The sequence below is a fragment of the Mytilus trossulus genome, chromosome 1, assembly GCF_036588685.1.
Source record: "Mytilus trossulus isolate FHL-02 chromosome 1, PNRI_Mtr1.1.1.hap1, whole genome shotgun sequence".
NCBI classification, from domain to species: Eukaryota; Metazoa; Mollusca; class Bivalvia; order Mytilida; family Mytilidae; genus Mytilus; species Mytilus trossulus.
Genome location: NC_086373.1, coordinates 79,630,115 through 79,651,163, shown reverse-complemented (window position 1 = coordinate 79,651,163; position 21,049 = coordinate 79,630,115). Strand labels below are relative to the sequence as shown.

The following is a 21,049-nucleotide window of genomic DNA, read 5'->3' as shown; positions in this document are numbered from 1 at the left end:
CTTGATCTGAATGAAAAACTTAAAAAGAACATATTTAAGATAAAAGTATATTTCAAGAAGTATTTTAGATATTCATTAACCCTTTTCTCAATGGAAAGATTTTTTTGCATACATGTACTTGATTCGCATAGGATTTTTCAATAAAATGCTGAAAATATGCTTTAAGCAAGGCAAAAAATAAATTTGTCATCTTATAAATTTAAGACAGCTACGCCCGTTATTCAGTGTGCACCAATTTTTTTTATGTTATTTCTTCATAGACAGAAAAAATATTGCAGTCATTCCTTAATTAGTGCGGTGACAGAAAAGGAAAAAGTTGATTATTAAAGGAGTTTAATTTCACTTCATGGTACACGGCTAAAAATTGACACAGTACTAGAAGAATGATTTTACTTGAATTTAAGATTGGTCGTCAAAAAGTCATATGGTGCATTTTTTTTTTTATTTCAGCTTTTATTCAGCAAATTTGACATCAAATGCAGATTATTAGTGGCATGCAAGTGGCTTTTTGTTCAAAAGCTGCCATCGCTTATCTTTCTTTTTTGTTTTATTCAAACATCAGACATAGTGTTGGGAAGTCTCATATAATGATGGGTTTCCACTTTTTGGATGAAAATTGAATAAGAAAGAAAATAGATTTAAGTTTTCAATCATTCTACTGTAAAAATGGTTTTTAAATTGGAGTTAGATATTCAATTTTGTTTTTGCTTGAAAACGACATGTGACCTTTGATCAAGATTTCTGAAAAAAACGCACCATATTTTCTTTTGACCACCAGAAGTATCTCAAAGTACACATATTTCCAAATCCAATGATATATGATATTGCTGTGCATCAGTTTTGACGATTAAAATTTCATAATTCTGACTTCGGCCACCGGCCTATATGGTCTTAAAGTCTTGAAGAAAATGAATGGAATCACATTTTTAAAAAGAAGAAGAGCAATTGTATTGACAATTATTGTCTATCGGATACATGTTTAGCAAAGAGTTCTTATGTAGTTAGTTATTTTTATATGAATGATTGATTTAATTTGTTTTGTTGAGACAATGAGAATAATTACCATTATTTGTTATTTACACAGGAAGATTTGGTAATCAGGCAGACCATTTCCTCGGAGGATTATCATTTACCAAGTCAGTCAATCGTACTCTTGTTTTACCAGCATTTAGAACATATGTAAGGCCAGTATTGATTACCTGTTTAATAAAAATCTTTAACACTGATGTGATACTCATCATTTTACCTATGTATATTAAAAAATGTATTAAAGTGTTAATGATACAAAGTTCATATAAAAAAATAATTGCTAAAAGTATAGTTTTATTGAAAATTTGCTTATCAATTGAAATTTTTATTAAGTTTGAAGAAGCATTACATATTGATTTAAATTTTGTTTGTTTTTAGATTGTTAAGCAATGATTACTTTTGAAAAAAATCACAGATTTCGAATCAGTTGTGTTTTGTTTTTGTTTTTTGTTGTCATATTGAAACATATTTCTTGTAAATATAATATAGACAAATATTATAAGATGTATTGTAACATTCATAACTGACATAATAACATGAACATCCATAACTGAATTCAAGTTAAACAAGTAATTGACATACTGCTTTTTATAAAATGATGTCTTAGGCATTGTTCATTATTTTCATAGTTTGCATTGTGGTTGCCTCCCTTTCCATATGAAAACAAAATATACAATTTATTCATTTATCCAGAAAAACATACCTTTTGATGAATGGTTTAAAGTAGAACCATTAGAAAAATATCACAAAGTTATATTGGCAGAAGACTTTATGACAGAACTTGCACCTGAACACTGGCCTGTAGGGGAGAGAACTGGATTTTGTTATGCACCAAGGGGTGGAACTTGTGAAATGAAGAATGGTATTATATATTACATGATTAAGAATGAATTACCAACATATTATTATTTGATGAACAGTATATTACATGGTCATTGCACTAATATTTAGGAATGCTGTGGATTCATTCATTTCCGTGGGTACAAATTTTCATGGATTGAGAAAAACTTGCATATTGGTTGATATTTAAATTCATGGTTTTGACAAAAGTCTCCATACATTCCTTTAGCAAATTTATAATTCGTTGAATGTTTAAATTTGTGGTTCCCCTGTACCCACGAAATCCACGGAAATTGGTATCCAATGAATATTAATTAATCCACAGTATTAAATGAGTATTATTAACCACTAATTTTCCTATAAACCTTTTATTGTGTGTCAATTGTTTTAAAATGACATGTTTTTAACTACTGTCTTCATTTTTAAAGTCATATTTTATACCATGGAATAGTAAACCCTAACTATTTGTAGCATTGTTTAGAGACTATAAAATAGTACAATAAAACTTGCATAAACCTAGTCCTGACTTGACCAGAAACCTGTCTAAACCCAGTCCAGTCCTTAAAGAACCCAAAACTTGTTTCAACCCATTCTGGACTTAACATGAAACCTGTCTACCTAAGTTCTTACTTGACCTAATAGGCTGAACAGGACACATAATAACCATTTATTTGTTTTGTTGTAAGTTTGATTACTCTATCAAACAATTTTCCGTAAACAAGTAAGAATTTTCATTTGTTTGTCATAGTTTCAACAGTATAATCCAATATTGTATTTTTTATAGGTAATCCATTCACAAACTTCTGGGATGAATATGGTGTTGATTTTGATGTGATTCACCCACTACAGGCATACTATGCGGACGCACAGAATTTTATGGATGTGTAAGTTTGCAAAAACAATTTCAGAAAGATTAGACTGGCAAACACACAAACAAACAAACAGATTTTTTTATAACAATCATGGCACCCAGAATGAGAGGAATAATTAGATTCATAATTTTGAAACATAATTACAGAATGAAGAATACCTTTATCACTTCAAATTAATTTTTCTGTTCAAATGCAAACAGGTAATTGCTTATATTTACTTATTATCGTAAGTAAGATATAAGTTAAATATATTTTGTTAGCCCCTTTGCTTTTAAGAATAGATGTATCTGCAATTACTTGATTAATTTATCAGCTTTTTATACATAGTACATGTATCTAATTATGATTGAATTTACAATTTATATTTATTATTTAAGTTATTTTTTTTTTTTAAAACCCATGTCCATTAACAGTTCACTATTTTAAGCCTAAGTGCTACATTTATTAATTTCTAGCCTCTACTTAAGGAAAGACTGTAATATTTATTCTGTCTATGAAGAAATAACATAAAAAATTGGTGCACACTGAATAACGTGTGTAGCGGGTTATTTAACAGTGTGCACCATATTTTTTTGTTATTTCGAATAGACAGAAAAAATATTACAGTCATTTCTAATCATTTTATTCTAAATTCCATTTTAAACCGATGAAAACCATTAAAAACGTTGATGACGCCATGGTCACATGACTAAATTATGTCTATGGGCTAATAACAAAATAATGAAATAATCAGAAGATGTGTTGCATTCAAAATTAAATTTTACCAACATAAAAGTACTTTAAGTTATTTCAAAAGATCATTTTTGGATGATAGTCATCAGCATTCATTTAATTAAGAAAAACATTAATGGTAAACATGGTAGTTAGTAGTATTGGAAACACCTCCCAAGAGTTAAACAGAATTTATGACAAAAGGAGTCAATTACAAATCTTTCAGTGATAAAGTAAGAAATCACATATGTTGTAAGTCTTTTATGACTACTGTGGATTCATCTATTTTCATGGGTATCAATTTTTGTTGTTTGAGGAAAACTAACACTTCTGAGAATATTCAATTTCTAGGTTTTGCTATCTAGAGTCTACATACAAGCCTTTAAAAATTCTAATTCATTGAAAGTTTTAATTCATGCTTCCCCTGTACCCAAGAAATCCACGAAAATTAGTATCTAATGAAAAATAATGTTTCCACATGAATTTATCTTGACTTTTATTGTAATTGGTTTAGGTATCCACCAGATAAGTATCCAGTGCTTGCTTTAAGAGGTGCTCCAGCAGCCTTTCCTGTGGCAGAACAAGATGTTCCTTTACAAAAATATATACAGTGGTCAGATAAGATACAGGACGAAATAGATCATCATATCCACAAACTGTTCAATGATGACCCATATGTTGGTATTCATCTACGCAATGGAGCAGATTGGGTAATAATATGTTTGTATTACCGGTATATATATACTAGACAGTTTGTTAGTAATTACCTTGTATGGCAATAACACAATCAATGTTCTAAGATGTTTTCAGTTCCTTATTAAATTAACTTCTCTTAGACTGATATTTCATGGGTGTGAACTTTCATGAGAGAAATAATACCATATACAGTCTTAAGGATGTATTCTTCTGACTTTTTAGTCTCGTTTTAGCCAATGCCTACAATATAGATTAACCTATGGCTATGCATAGAATGTTCTATATATTTAAGTTCCAAATTACATATCACAGGCCCGTAGCTTAAGTAAGCTCTATTTTTTATATGATTTCAAAGGGGTATTTTTTTATCTATTTTTATTCCTATTCTTTTTCTGTATAAGCAATAAAACAAAACAGAAGAAAACTGCAGGTGTTTTTAGAAGAACCAAATTGTGTCTGTTGTTCAGCAATAGTTTGCTATATGGTTTATTGCAGGGTTTCATATGACCTTGACATAATTTGTATGCTCTCAAGATTTAGGATTATGTCTTGTGTTAAAAAGCTACATAAAATGTTAGCAATATCATAAAAAGTTAATAGAGCTGCTTGAAGGAAACTATGTCAGATAGCAGACATAAACATAGAAGATCTTTGACCCCACATGAACACTTAATCTGTCTTTTTTTATATATAGGAAAGAGCATGTGAACATGCTAAAGATCAGATGAGATATATGGCATCACCACAATGTCTTGGATATAAAAATTATGAAAAACTACCAGCAAATCTTTGCTATCCATCCACAACAGAAGTGCTAAGGTAAAGTATCATAAAGTTTTTTTTATTTATGAAATGTTTTAAATGCTTTTAGAAATCATTGAAATGTATATATTGACTGTATGATATATATTGCATTTATACTTTCAGAGCTAAAATTAATTAAAAACTTATGAAATAGATCTAGAAATTATAAAATGCACATAAGAAGTGAAAAAAACAAATGCATATTCTCCTACAGTTTTGTTTAAAAGGGATGTAACAAAATAAATAATCAAAAATGAATATGGTCACCTTTCTCGTTTTAAGTAAGATAAAAATACAAAATGCCTGTGCCAAGTTTGGAATATGAAAGTTGTTTTCCATTTGTTTGAGGTGTTTTGTTATTTGATTTTGCAATTTGATTGCAGTCTTTCGTTTTGAATTTTCCTCTGAGTTCAGTATTTTTGTGATTTTACTTTTTACCAGTCTTTGTTAAGATTGAAACAAGAATACATGTCCACAGACTAGATGCACCACTGACTTTAAATCTTTCACTTGATCAGTAAATCTTGAAATCAAGGTCAAATCCTAGTATTTATGTTCCTGTAAACAGTTCACTTCATAATAAACATGTTTACTTAGTTTCAAATTGATGTGAGCATAAACCACCAAATTTCAAATGATAACCATGATTTAACCAAAACTTAATCATGGTATTGAACATACAGCCTAACAGACAAAAGTACACACACACACACACACACACACACCTAGATAAAACATTATGACCCTCTTCAAAATCAGTTTCTGATTTTCAGACTTACTAAAAAAGTTGTGGAAGAAACTAAAGTCAAACATTTATTCATTGCAACAGACCAGAGGAATCTAATGAATGAGTTAAAAGGAGTTTTGGGTTCAGAGGTAAGATATTTAAATTTATCTTACTTATGTCTCTGGATATTTATCAATTAACAATTAATTCTTTACAATATCAACAATTACTATTAATTTTTAGAGTGATATTCCAGATAAGTTATATAAGGGTAGTTTGATATGAAAAAGATATGGAAAATGAATTTTAACTCTGTCTTTCTTTTTGGTCATCTGAAAAGCCTTTTTAGTTCAAACAAGGCAATAATTCTTGAATGGCTCTTTGTGGAATTGTTATATCTTGGAGGAGTTTAAAGATATTTCTCTCATTTATCAGCTTTTTGTCAAATGTATAAAGAAGTAGGTCCAGTAAGACCCCTTTTTGGCCCCAAAGTATAGCAGTTTTACAAAATTGTTAAAATGTAAATTTTTAGTTATTTATTGGACAGTAGAATGTTTCTGCTCCATAAATATGGGCTGTTTTTGACAATACAATGCATGTATATTGGGTACTAGCACCATTAAGTCATGCTAAATTACTGAAATCTTCACAATTCTAACAGTTTAGTTAAATTTTAGACGGTTTTCGTGTAAAGCGAAAGTGGCCGCATTCGAGTCCATCCTTAATATTGAAATGTAAGTTGTATTTTATGATAATACATAAAATATACAAAGGTTGAAGATGAACACGGATGCGACCACTTGGACTTTGACAAAAACCATCTGAAAAGTGACATTTTGCGGCATATTTGGTAGATTTTTCATATTTGAGCTCAAATCAGATCGCTTTTAATGACTAAATCAGTTAAAATCTTTCACATAAACTAATTGATTCAAATGAAATAGACACTTAAGTGTTTAAAAAGTGATCAAAACTTTTCCTCAGATGAACCTGAAATTTGAGGCCGAAATCAGTCCTTACCAGACCTACTTCTTTCTGCATTCAAAAGGTTTAATCGAGGTTCAATGTATGCTTGCTTCAAATATTCCCCCCCCCCCCCCCCCCCATCCAAAAAAAATAAAATAACTTAATATGTTTTCTTAATGTTTTAATGAATCAGCAATCATAATTTTTTTCTGTTTGTTTTTTCTATTTCAGATCAACATCGTCCATTTAGATCCACATCTTCCTATTATAGACATTGGAATATTACAGAAATCTGAGCATTTTATAGGAAACTGTGTGTCATCCTTTACTTCATCTGTTTCTAGAGATCGACTAGTCAAGGAAAAACCAACATCATTTTGGGGATACAGCTGATTGACTAGTATCAAAGAAATTCTGTTTAACATTCCAATTTCTATATAACATTCTCTATCCTTATGATGCAATACTACTATGCAACTATGCTCTTGAAACATGGACATCATCTATATCTATACTGTTGATCTGCAGGGGAAATCCATTACGTATATACTGCTGTGCAAACATCAACCTGTGTGCTCAGTATTTACAAGTGCAATTAAAATTGGATGAAATCAGGTGGTTTCTGCTTACAGCTGCAGTCTCCAAAGTTGCTCCATGAAGCATTCCAGAGATTCTAGATCATATACATGCAATTTGCCTATTACTTTTTCGTCTACATTGTATTTATTTTTATATATGGTTTATTTCCAATGTACTTTAAATCATTGAAATTTTTCATCTAATGATTATATATATGTATAAAACTCATACCCACATTACTTTTATATGTATTATGTGTTTGTCCTTTAAAAGGAAACTTTTGGATTTGTTAACATGATCTTCATGACATAAAATTGTATTTAACTGAAGTTCTATTTTTGTATCAGTTAAAAAGAAAATTGAAAATTGAAAATTATTAATTTCATTCTGACTGGGGTATGCCAGAGTGACATTAATTTAATTCAAAAAGAACTTAATTGATGTTTGTTTAATTTCTTAAAGATATTAATCTAGATTGTTGAGGAATATAACTTGACATGTTGTTTTGTTAATTGTTTATTGGTGAGTTAATATCTTAACCTTTAGATGTTTATTTTGGGTTGCTGTCTCAGTCAGGTATACGGTACTTTTGCCTGTATATACCTTGTGTCATCATACTATTTATAATTTTAAAATTATTTAATAAGGTATGTTATTTTTTTTTGAAAGACTTATTGTTTTGCCTAGAACATAAATGGTGGTGCAATCATCGTTTTTGTTTGTACATTGGGTTCTCTTAAGGGGTACTTTGGGGGGGGGGGGGGGGGGGGCAAACGAAGGGAAGGGTTTTCCATAGATTTTCCATTTCCAAGGATTTTGTTATTTTTGATTTTTTTCAAATCATTATAACTTGAAAACGGTTAATGATAGATATTGAGGGTCTTTAGCAACGACCACTGAAACATATAGAATACTTTCCGGTCAAAAATCAATGGTTCCTTATTGACAATTTTTTTCCCAATTTTCACAAAAAAATTAAAATATTGGAAAATCTTTTTAGGTGAAAATATTATACATGAAACAGCAAATTGATGAAGGATTGAATAAATCATAATAAAGTCCTTAGGGCTTGATACTTATGGGGACTTTGTTTGGGAGACTTTGTAACAGCATCCTGTTGCAATCATTTCTTGTGTTACATGTTTTTTTGTTATTTAATATACTATTGCTATAGCGTGCAATCTAGTTTCTCTTGCATTTATTTTATTCCTCTGATACTCAATAACATTGATTAGGTGTTATAAATAGGTGTATTTAAAAATGAAAATCATGAGTAAAATTTGATACTTTAATCTTTTAACTAAATGGCAGCAATTATGTATGCATCATTAATTAAATATTTTAGTGTTTGAATTTTGGATTGTGATTCTAGAGTTTTATAAATGTAATATTGATTTATAAATGTTAAACATTAACAACAGTTTGTTTTTGATATGTTCAATTTTAATCATTAAATGAAAAAGCTGAGTTCTAAACAAAAATGCTGTTGAAAATATTTTAATAAAGAATAACTGAATTTTTATATGTGCATTTGTTTTGCATCATTACTAAGAGATTGAAATGTGAAATGATATGTATAACAGTCTTTGCAATTGGCATATACTTGTACCAAAAGTTCAAGGACACTAAGCAAACATCAATCCACCAATTAATCAATGATAATTCAAATAAATGGTGACAGTTTTAATTTCTAGCTTCCAGCATCAACAATTTGGTCTCTGAAGAAAATATTTTGAGCCATTAGGAATATTTTTCTCAAACTTCACTTGATTAAACCCCATAAGGAAAATAAGGTCATATAGTCAAAAAGGCTTTTTTTCAAACCATATCCATAATGCCACATAAGGTGAGATAGACCCCTATTGATATAGGGGTTGGTAGGATAAAGTTCAAGGTTACAGCATCTATTGGTAGATTGAAATTTTAGCTAAAGTAATGATTTCTTGAGGCTATGCTTTAATACCTCTTGGTATGGAGAACCATAAATCAGATATTTACCATGGTAGAAAATTCACCTTGGATTGAAAATGATCTTGGTTAAAGGTCAAAAGTCAAGGTTACAACATCAATTAATAGACTGATGGCGTTCGTTATCACTGAACTAGTATATATATTTTTAAGGGGCCAGCTAAAGGACACCTCCTGGTGCGGGAATTTCTTGCTGCATTGAAGACCTGCGTGAGACCTTCTGTTGTTGTCTCTTTGAAGCATTCCACATTTCCATTCTCAATTTTTATTGAAGTTACGGCAAATATTTTGTTGGCCAATATTTGACATGTATTGTCAGCAGTTATTTCAGTCTTCATTAAAATCTTCTTCTACTACTTCAAATCCATAAAGATCACAACTTGGCTTATGCACCAATGGTGTTTCTTTGGTTTAAAAATTTAATGTTCAATGTGTAATTACATAGTTGCATGTTTGCCATGATGTAATGTTTTAGGCCTAAACACTTTTAAAAGGACAAGGTACTTTTTAGTTTTTAATCTGCCAAATAGTTTTAAGCAACATTTACTAATTTTTATTTTTTGGAACTTTTAATCATGTAATTATATGTTTAATGCTATCATTTGACTGGTGTACTGAAATAAATCAGTTCAAGTAATTTAAATGTTGATTTTTTTCCATGAAATTCTTTTGTAATTTTGTTTTGTGGTAGAAAATAACATCATATTGAGGAAAGTTGCTGTATTTGTAGTTAATTCTGGTATAAATGTTTTGTTTATATTAGAATAAGTCTGATATGAGGGCTTTGCCCAGGTTAGAGTCTTGACTCCTAGGTTTTGTTTATATTAGAATAAGTCTGGTATGTGTGCTTTGTCCAGGTTAGAGTCTTGACTCCTAGGTTTTGTTTAATTTTATTGTAGTTTTTACGTTTCCCTTGTTTTCAAGGAGTCAATTGAGATTTTTATAATTAATATAATCCTTATGATGTATTAACATGAATTATTTAGTTGTATAGGATCTAACCCATTTTTGTGACTAAGACTGATTGATAGATGGGTTAACTCCACTTTTAACACCATTGTGCTTTTTGGTGGCAGTCGGTTTTTAATTGTGGAGGAAGTCGAAATGCCATGGAAAGAATCATGCCCTTATGTAGATAAAAGTGACAATCTAGTAAATAAACATTGGAGTCAACATCACCTGCCACATGTAGGATTCAAACTTTCAATCTCAGTGTTGACAGGTTGGTGATACAGTAGTTCAACTACTTAGACCGCTCAGCCACAGAGGCCACCCACCCAAGTTTACCTGGAATATTTTCCTTTCTTATTATGCTATTTGATGTTTGATAACCATACCATGGAAATATTTTCTAGGTCTGATCTTACTAGTTTACCTTCCTTAGATTTATATTTCACCTGCAAGTGTTTAAATAAAAGAAGAGAATATTTTAGGGCTCTATGGTCTAGATCTTATATTGTTTTGTCTTTGTCACAAATTGTTTGAAGATGTGATAAGTTTTTAGCTAGTAAACAAACCCATAACATGACATTAGTTTAACTGAATTTCAGCTGTATGGGGATGCAGAGATCATCAGAGTGAGACCATTTTAATTGATCTTCATCTGATAAGATAATTATTGAATGCGGTTTCGAGTTTTGAAATATTAATGACTATATTATGTTTACTTTTATTGTTCTTTCTTTAATATTGATTAACTATACATTAGATAAAGGTAATATTATGCTTCTTTTCTTTTTTTTTCAGAATTAAAAAGATTTATAGTCTGAAATAAAAACAGTTTTAATGAAACGTTCATTTATCATAATGTTGTTATTTATCTTTATGTTAACTGATTTTGACACACCTTATAAGATTTTGATAATAATCAGTTTTACAACTGAAGCCTAAAACAAAACAGAGTAGAACATGTTTTGATCTTTGTTATAAGTGAGTGTCTTGAAATAAATATTTTACTAGTCTTATTTTTCACATTAAATATTTAGATGTTAAACAGATTCTTTTAAGCTCATCAATATTACTTTAAAACATTGTTAACTGTAAAAGAAAAGTTAAGATGCAAAAATATTATATATATACAGAACATATTATACATATGTGAAAATCATGAGTTTCTTTGATACTTCTTTTGGTCTATAAGTCTTTTCAATATTATGATGACACAAATTTTTACCTCATTGTAATATTTTTATTGTTCGACATTTTTCCACCAGCAAACTTGGCATTTTCAGGACAATTACAAATTTAGTGTGTAAAGGTTCTTGCTCCATGGCATGTCCAGTTGTTAATGAAGAAAAATTGTGCTATTGAATGCATTGGTGCTGAGATCTATACTGGTCAAGGAACAGATACTGTCCATTATCAGTGTTATCACCTGCCATTTATTAAATAATGGAAGCACTTTTTATATCTTTAAACAATTATTTAAACTTCAAAAACAAAGGAGAGAGATATGCTAAAGTTATATTGAATTAAATATGTCATAGGAAGATACACTTTGTCAAAGAAAGATACACTTTGTCATCGAAAGATACATTTTGTCAAAAAAATATACACTTTGTCAAAGGAATATTACGGAAGCCGATAAGGGCCATTCAAAAAAAATATTTTATGTCGTAATTACGACATAGCATGTCGTAATTTCGACATAATATGTCGTTATTACGACATCGCTTTGTCGTAATTTCGACATCGCTATGTCGTAATTTCGACATAACATGTCGTTATTACAACATAGCTATGTCGTAATTTCGACATAACATATCGTTAAAACGACATCGCTATGTCGTAATTTCGACATATCATGTCGTAATAACGACATCACTATGTCGTTATAACGACATCGTTATGTCGTAATAACGACATCGCTATATATAAAAAATATGTATTATGATTGCCAAGAGATATTAACACCTATACGTCATTATGATGCCCCCAATAATTAGAAAAGCCCCCAGCATAGTCAGCTATAAAAGAGGGAGGAAAGATACCAGAGGGAGAGTCCCCGAAATGCTGTGTTGCAGACAGTGTTATTATTCAATTATTAGCTCCCTTGGTAAAACTCCAAATTTCATATTTAATGCATTTTATTGTTAAATAATTTACATGAAGCTTAATAAGTATATATTTGTTAATTGCATAGCTTTTGCAATTTGAATTCATTGGTAAAAGATATTTATTTATATTGTAAAGTTTAATATTTGCATCGTTGCAAAATCTTTGGATACCTTCTTTGAATACCTTCAGTGAGAAACTTATATATTTTATTAAATACAAGATTATTAAATTAACGTTTTGTCAAGTGGTAGTATAGACAGATTAGGTAAACAATCCTATGTGAATATGCGAGCCTAACTTGCCAGCGAAACATCCCATATCCCTTAAAATAAGCGCATACTACATGGCTTCTTGTAATAAGTAGAATTAAAGTATCAATTGCTCTAATGCTAAGTTATTTCAACTTAAAATGCAGTACTGTCGCAAGTAATGTAGGAAGGAAAGATGGGACGGAAGTACATGTATACGGTTTTCATATTTTTTTTTTATCATATAGGATGTTTAACATTCAAGTTGCATATCATCTGTCATTGTAAAATTTCTATATCCTTATTCATCCCCAATACAAATATATCTGACACTCTGCAAGTAAATCGAACATTTTTACCCTTGGTTAAATTTGAATAGAATTGTATTTTCCCTGACACATAAGTTGTCGAAATACACCCCTTCAATTACTTGAACCTTGGCTTGAGAATTATTTCCCAAGTCATCTTCAGATATATACATTTTGAAATATAGTAATCTACCCCTGGGTCGTCCGCGAAAACGGCAAATAAAAATATAATCCTTTTTTTTTTATTCATTGAAACGGTTTTCGTCGCTGTTTGGGATTCGTCTTTCAATTATCTCCATTTCATGCACAAGTTTATATTGACGAAAAGTTCCGGCTTCGCTAGTACAGGAATTATTTTCATCACGAAATAGCAGGACAAATCGCGAAGTAAAACATTCCGTGAACTGGTATTAATTGTTTTGATATTGGTAATTGCACCTTACTGAAGTGAAGACTTTAAATGATCTATTTCGGAGTACTTTCGTAACATAAAATTTTTCCCCCATTTCCAAATTCTTTCCCCGGGCGGAGTCTTTAGCAACATGCACTATTTTTTTTCCGGCAGCAATCATTAACATCTTTCTCCAAATTTCATAACACGATTTGTTTTAATTATCATAATCATTTAATTGAAACTTTAGCACATTTAACGTCGGAAATCAGCGTCTCTAGGATTTTAGACGTTTTCAGACATTTGGAAAAATTGGCTACCGTTTTGTAATGTATGGAAGCATTTTATTCCTTTAAGACCCAAATATGTAGTTAATAAGGAAAGAATCTTGGCATGTTTTACTCTTCGTATATCTAACTTTTGTTTTGATCAATTATAAAAAATACACCTTAACTGCTTTGAAAAATTAAATATCAACTTGGACAAAATGGCTACCGTTTGAAAAACGACTGTGGAGAGAAGATTTTATTGAATCAGCAATATTTGAACTCACATGAGGCAAATATTTGTACTTTTGTTAGATATTATTATTGTCTTACTATTTTTATTCATTTTCTACTTTAATATGCAGTCGAGTCAAATGAAATTTGGTAACATAACGGCTTTAACGCCACAAAGAACCGACACATGTCGTTGTTCCTGTTAAGAATCAAGAAGATCAGAAAATAAGAAATAGGATCACTATACATAAGAGTTAAAACAGTTTTTCATAAATGAAACGTTGGATGGGGACATCCGTTTTTTTCACATAGCTTTCTTTTTTTAATCCTCAAATATACTAGATATTACTTAGGAGATGATCAAGAGCTGTAAAAACATAATTCAAAACATATATTGAATTTGTTTTAATATTGGTTCGTGTTTTCGAACATTTTTATTTTGTTTTGCGGATGAAATTTCGAAGATTCTGTTTTAAATCCTAGGAGTTGTAGGAATACGCGCACGCCCAACGTTTGAAAGTAGAAAAAGAGCTATCAATACTTCAATACACCCTTATACCAAGAAGCCATGTAGTTTGCGCTTATTTAAAGGGAGATGGAAAGCTTGGCTTGGCTTGGTTGTACAATTTCAGTCCTCTATTAATTCCACATTTCATTCTTGACTGCATAGCTATTCTACGACCGGTATCTTGTTAATCTAAACGACTTTGTCGGTCTGTACAGCCCTAATACTATGGGCCAAGTTAATCTAAATTGGTATCTATAACATATTTAAGTTTCTCACTGAAGGTATCCAAAGAAGGTAACCAAAGATTTTGCGACGATGCAAATATTAAATTTTACAATATAAATAAATATCTTTAACCAATGAATTCAAATAGCAAAAGCTATGCAATTATCAAATAAATACTTATTAAGTTTCATGAAAATTATTTAACAATAGAATACATTAAATATGAAATTTGGAGTTTTACCAAGGGAGCTAATAATTGAATAATAACACTGGATGCCACACAGCATTTCGGAGAATCTCCCTCTGGTAGCTTTCTTCCCTCTTTTATAGCTGACCATGCGGGGGCTTTTATAATTATCGGGGACATTATGATGACGTATAATTGTTAATTTCTTTGTCATTTAGTCTCTTGCCAATCATAATACATATTCTTTTAAATATAGCGATGTCGTTATAACGACATAGCTATGTCGTTATAACGACATAGCTATGTCGTTAAAACGACATGATATGTCGAAATTACGACATAGCGATGTCGTTATAACGACATGTTATGTCGAAATTACGACATAGCGATGTCGAAATTACGACATAGCGATGTCGTAATAACGACATGTTATGTCGAAATTACGACATCCTATGTCGTAATAACGACATAAAATATTTTTTTTGAATGGCCCTTATCGGCTTCCGTAGAATATACACTCATAGAAAGATACACCTTGTGAACATTAGACATTAGACATTAGACATTAGACATTATTTTATTTTTCCAATCATGGGCCCTTGTCTATGAGTGGCCGTTCATGTCATTTGCGCGATTATATACGCGTATATAATTTTCAACGCGTATATATACGCGTATATTGTGGTTTTCAACGCGTATATTGTGGTTTTCAACGCGTATATTGTGGTTTTCAACGCGTATATTATCGTTTTTTACGCGTATATTGTTAAAATAAACACGTTTATACTTTATTCCAATTTATTTATCATATACGCGTTAATATACGCGTTATTTGCATAAATATACGCGTTAATATACGCGTTAATATACGCGTTATTTGTGTTAATATACGCGTATGAAATCATTATATACGCGTTAATAAACATTCGTTTGTCTTATTGTTTTAACCACGCTTTCATTGGTTAAAACAATAAGACAAACGAATGTTTATTAACGCGTATATAATGATTTCATACGCGTATATTAACACAAATAACGCGTATATTAACGCGTATATTAACGCGTATATTTATGCAAATAACGCGTATATTAACGCGTATATGATAAATAAATTGGAATAAAGTATAAACGTGTTTATTTTAACAATATACGCGTATAAAACGATAATATACGCGTTGAAAACCACAGTATACGCGTTGAAAACCACAATATACGCGTTGAAAACCACAATATACGCGTATATATACGCGTTGAAAATTATATACGCGTATATATACGCGCAAATGACATGAACGGCCACTCATACTTGTCAGGCAAGATACAAAAACATCATAATACAATGATTATATAAACATTAGTGAAATACACAATAAGTAATACACAAATAATAAATTGATAATATGAGCAATGTAGGATATAATTATATTAAGAGACATTGAGTGCAATGAGGCCGATTTAATATTAAAAGGATATGATATTAAGTTTATTTTAAAATACGGAAACTAAAAAATAGCAAAAATAGAACCGGGAATATAGTATCTCAATCTGCAGTAGTTCTCCTCATGACCAGTGCACAGTAGTGAGGGACTTCATCACAACAATGCAAAGGTCATCAAGGGGGGATCCTTCAGAACTAGCTACAGATACACGAGATTACTCCAATAGTGACATCATCGATTTGGGGTTGATTTTTTACCATAAAATATACAAGTTTTTCAAAAGAATTTAAAGGTTTTATAAATTACAAAGTTAAAGGTTTTATAAATTACAAAGTTAAAGTTTTTAGGTCTTTATTGTAAGAAGTTGATTTAAAAGGATATAAAGTTCATAGTCAGAGCAAGGAGACCTTTTGAATTAATGGTCAGAATGGCTATGTGCATTGGTTTGATCATCTTTGCCAAAGGAAGTGGATCATAACCCTTGGCTAGCGAAGATGTGGTTTGATTGTTATAAATTCTTCTCTTCTTGCTACACATGTGCAAAATACATCTTATCCAGATTATGTGTAAATTCAATCATTTGATAGAGAGATTTAAAAGTTACTTGTCTTTGTTCCTTTCAAATTTTCAAAAAAAAAGCATACGAGTAACACACTATTTGTTGTTTAGGAGAAATTAAAGACTAGAGTCTATATTGCTAAACTTTCTTTACACTAGTCATTACACCACATATATCACACTTACATTAGGAAAGCACACTAGCAATTACACAATCAATATCATATTAACATTAGGATAATAGTAGCAGACTAGCCATTTAACCATCAATACCATATTTAAATTAGGATAGCACATTAATCATTAAACCACCAATATCATCTTTTCATTAGAATAACACACTAGTCATTAAACCACCGATTTTATCTTTAAATAAGAATAATAGTAGAACACTAGCCATTACACCATCAAATATCATATTAACCCTTAGGATAATAGTAGTGCACTAGTCATTGCACCATCAATATCATCTTTTCATTAAGAAAGCACACTAGTGATTACACCACCAATATCATCTTAAAATTAGGGAAGCGTACTAGTCATTACACCACTAGTACTGATATCATTTTTAAAGTAGGATAATAGAAGCACACTAGCCATTACACCACTAATATCAACTTGACATTATGATAGCATACTAGTCATTTCACCACCATTATCATCTTTTCATTAGCATAGCACACATGTCATTACACCATTAAAGGGAAACTTCGCAAAAAAATCAAAAATTGATATTATGTCCATTCTGTATAAAAATGCTCAAATTTATAAATATTAAAGTTTTATTCCGCTAGATAAGAGATCACCATCGATTTTAAATTTTGAGTATCAGTTCTCTGCCTTCCGCCATTTTGTTATCTTGTCCAAATAAAAATCGCGATATGTCTATAAACCACAAAGAAACAAAACTACAGTAACCGATGTAGTCTTAATTACGTGTCGATATCTTGTCAATCGTACGGTTGTTTTATCTGACTAACTAACTTGATACGGAAAATGTTCTTATTTTTTTAATAACCATATAGTCTGTTATTTTTAAACTGTTAATATTGAAATTAGTTAAAAAGTCAAAGTTCAAATCATAAATAAGTGTTCCGTGAAAATTGTTTTCGAAAATCTAATTCGTTCATAATTCTTTAAAGTAATATACTTTATTCAAATAAATTAGGATCTTCGCTCTACTGATCACCCGCATGGCTTAAGGTATTACTCCCAAAGGTATTGTGAGGGGTGTTAGGTGACACGTCCAGGTATTCAAGCGATTTCCTGTCGGTCTTGCAAGTTCATGCATCGTTTCACTTCTGTAGGTATTGATCAGTGTACACGGCCAATGACTTATAACTTTCCATTTTGAACTATCAGGTGCATGTATAATATACATCTCTGTCTTGCGTGTCCGAAAGTGATATAATATACTAGTCATTACTTAACTCATACGCTTGTTTATAAATAAAATTTCTGGTGTAAAGAATATTATTTATGAGAAAAAAAATTGATACAAAAAAATAAAAAAAATAATTGAAGATATGCAATATACGTATTTTTTCCAAGGGTTAATTTATATAATATATATGTCTCTGGGAAAATGTAATATTTACTCGTTGTCAATAGTAAAGGACATAGTTGGATCATTCCAGAAATGTTGATTAAAAAAATGTGCGCACTTGTCGACGATTCGTTTATACGCCCGGATAGAAAGTTACGGAACTACAGCGCAATTTAAAATATATACATGTATACATTAAACATAAGAAAGAAACATACATTTTGTGCAAATTGGGGTAAAAGTTTTGTAAATAGACTAGTCCACGTATACCAACAGTATGTTATCATCCAATTCGATAGACTATTGTATACCAAAAGAAGAAGAAGAAGAGGACCAATTTGATTTAAATACAGGTCGATCTATAACTTGCTTTGGTTCATCGAAGTTATGAACATAGTAAAATCACAGATTTATATATCAATTAGATTGTTCTCGAATAAAGAAAGAAATTCGTCATCTCCACAATTGTTCCGACATATGCAACTGGACGTACACTAATAATCCCCGAGGGATGTGAATATTTTCTAGGAAAGATATTGAGTATTAAAGTTTCAAATCATTTTCGGGATTTATTTTCTTTCTTGATATTCAATGACAGCAAATTAAAAGAATAAACTGCTTGTCAGATATTTGTCCGCTTTAGGGGTATTCTTGCCAGTTGAACAGACTTATAATTACATTAAAAAATAGGGAAAGATGACATTAAATTCGTTGTCTTTTGTTTTTAAACATCTTTGGTCAAATAGTTATTAAGTATTATACGTTGTGAGACGAAGACTATAATTTTAATAAGGACGTTTCCGATTATGATTAAATTTGGTTGACGTTTTTCACACTTGATAAAGAATATCTATTCCTAATTTTTCGATTCCATTCCAAGAAGACCTTAAATTTGCTGTCAATTTTTTAAAATTTCTCAAGTAGAAAAATATTTTTTCTTTATTCGTTCATATTATATTCCGCTTCGGTCGAGTTATCTTCAGTGAGTTCCAGTTATTAATTTATACGTGGCTTTTAAAAAGTCTAAATCTAAGTGTTCTCATTCATTTATTTGCCTAATAAAGACAAATAAAAATACTTTGGTAAAGCTATTTATAATTTCTAAGTTCTCCTTTTTATTAGACATCAATCAAGGACAAAAGGTGTAAATCATTTCAATCGGACATATGATTTAAGTTTCCCGTCTTTAACCGAAAATTGTGTATTTCTTAGTAAATTAACTTATTTGAATTCAAATAAATAATAGCTCCAAACGTAATTAAATAATTCCACGGCGATCAATTTTTATTTGTCACCAACTTGAATATATATTTTAAATATGTGATTTGAATGCTCCCTTGTCTTATAATTCACTGATCCGAATAGACACACACCTGGTAAGGTGTGCCCGAGAGGCGTGGTTAAATATCGAAGTGCAAATAACAATTTACCTTTCAACAAGCCATCTACGAGTATTGCCACAGAACCGTGAATACACACATCGTATCAACCAAGTCATAGCAGAGATAGTAAAAGGTCAATAAGAGTACACCAACATATTGTCTTTACAGATTATTGTACTTTACTTTGTTCACCTTATCAGTCCGAAAATATATTAATTAAAAATAAATTTATAACTTTTTGTGTTGTCTACAAAAATAATTCGAATATATACGTTTAACATAGAAAATTTATCTCATGAATATGTACAATTGAACGCCTGTGCGTTTTATCTTCTTATTATCGGATGGTTATTTAGATAAAGCATAAGTCATCGGCGCGCTTACGATTACGTTAAAATATGACTAAAACCAAGACTTTTAATGATTGTATTTTAAATCCCGGCATGCAAAAACCAGGAGAAAACGTCACGACCTACAGGAAGTAGTTAATATTTTTTCATTGAATATTGAATTTCTCCTTTATTACTGCACATATAGCGATAAAACTTTGTGAATATATATATTATGTCATAATGAACATATTTAAACCATAAGTAAAAAATCGTGAATTTTCCCTTTAATATCATCTCCACAATAGAATAGCACACCATCAATATCATCTTCACAATAGAACAGCACACTTATAACACCACCGATATCATCACTGATATCATCTTCACATTAGGATAAAACTCTAGCCTTTACACCATCAATATCATTATCATAATAGGACAGCATTCTAGCCATTTCACCACCAATATCATCGTCACATGAGAATAACACACTAGCCATTACACCACCAATAACATACCCACATTAAGTTAACACACTAGCAATTTCACCACCAATATCATCTTCACATTAGGATAGTATACTAGTCATACACCACCAATATCATATTTTCATTAAAAACGCACACTAGTGATTACATCACCAATATCATCTTCACATAAGGAAAACACACTAGCCATTACACCTCCAATATCATCTCCACATTAGGATAGCACACTAGCAATAACACCAATAACAATCCTCTTGACGTTATGATAGTATACATATATTCACATAAGGATAACACATATTAAAATAGCACACTGGCCAATACACCATCCATATCATTATTTTACAGTCGAATAGCACACTAGCCATCATAACACCAATATCATCTTCACATAAGAATAGCATAATAGTCATGCATTACACCCTTTATATCTCATCTTCACACTTGGATAGCACACTAGCCATTACACCATTAATATCTCATCTTCACACTCGGATCGCACACTAGCCATTACACCTCCAATATCATCTCCACATTAGGATAGCACACTAGCAATAACACCAATAACAATCCTCTTGACGTTATGATAGTATACATATATTCACATAAGGATAACACTAATTAAAATAGCACACTGGCCAATACACCATCCATATCATTATTTTACAGTCGAATAGCACACTAGCCA

At 30.6% G+C, this 21,049-nt stretch overlaps 1 protein-coding gene across 4 annotated transcripts in view; it reads left to right on the top strand.

The window, feature by feature from the left end:
• The window catches only part of LOC134686613 (GDP-fucose protein O-fucosyltransferase 1-like), a 340,651-nt gene extending 332,673 nt beyond the window's left edge, over positions 1-7,978 (top strand). For all 4 annotated transcript variants that reach the window (XM_063546293.1, XM_063546300.1, XM_063546306.1 and 1 more), the window contains 7 exons: positions 1,085-1,179; positions 1,723-1,891; positions 2,654-2,753; positions 3,967-4,162; positions 4,843-4,967; positions 5,726-5,828; positions 6,877-7,978. In XM_063546293.1, coding sequence (XP_063402363.1) covers positions 1,085-1,179; positions 1,723-1,891; positions 2,654-2,753; positions 3,967-4,162; positions 4,843-4,967; positions 5,726-5,828; positions 6,877-7,038 — 950 coding nt within the window. In that variant the 3' untranslated portion in view covers positions 7,039-7,978. The remainder of the gene's footprint in view (positions 1-1,084; positions 1,180-1,722; positions 1,892-2,653; positions 2,754-3,966; positions 4,163-4,842; positions 4,968-5,725; positions 5,829-6,876) is intronic.
• The last annotated feature ends 13,071 nt before the right edge of the window (positions 7,979-21,049 follow it).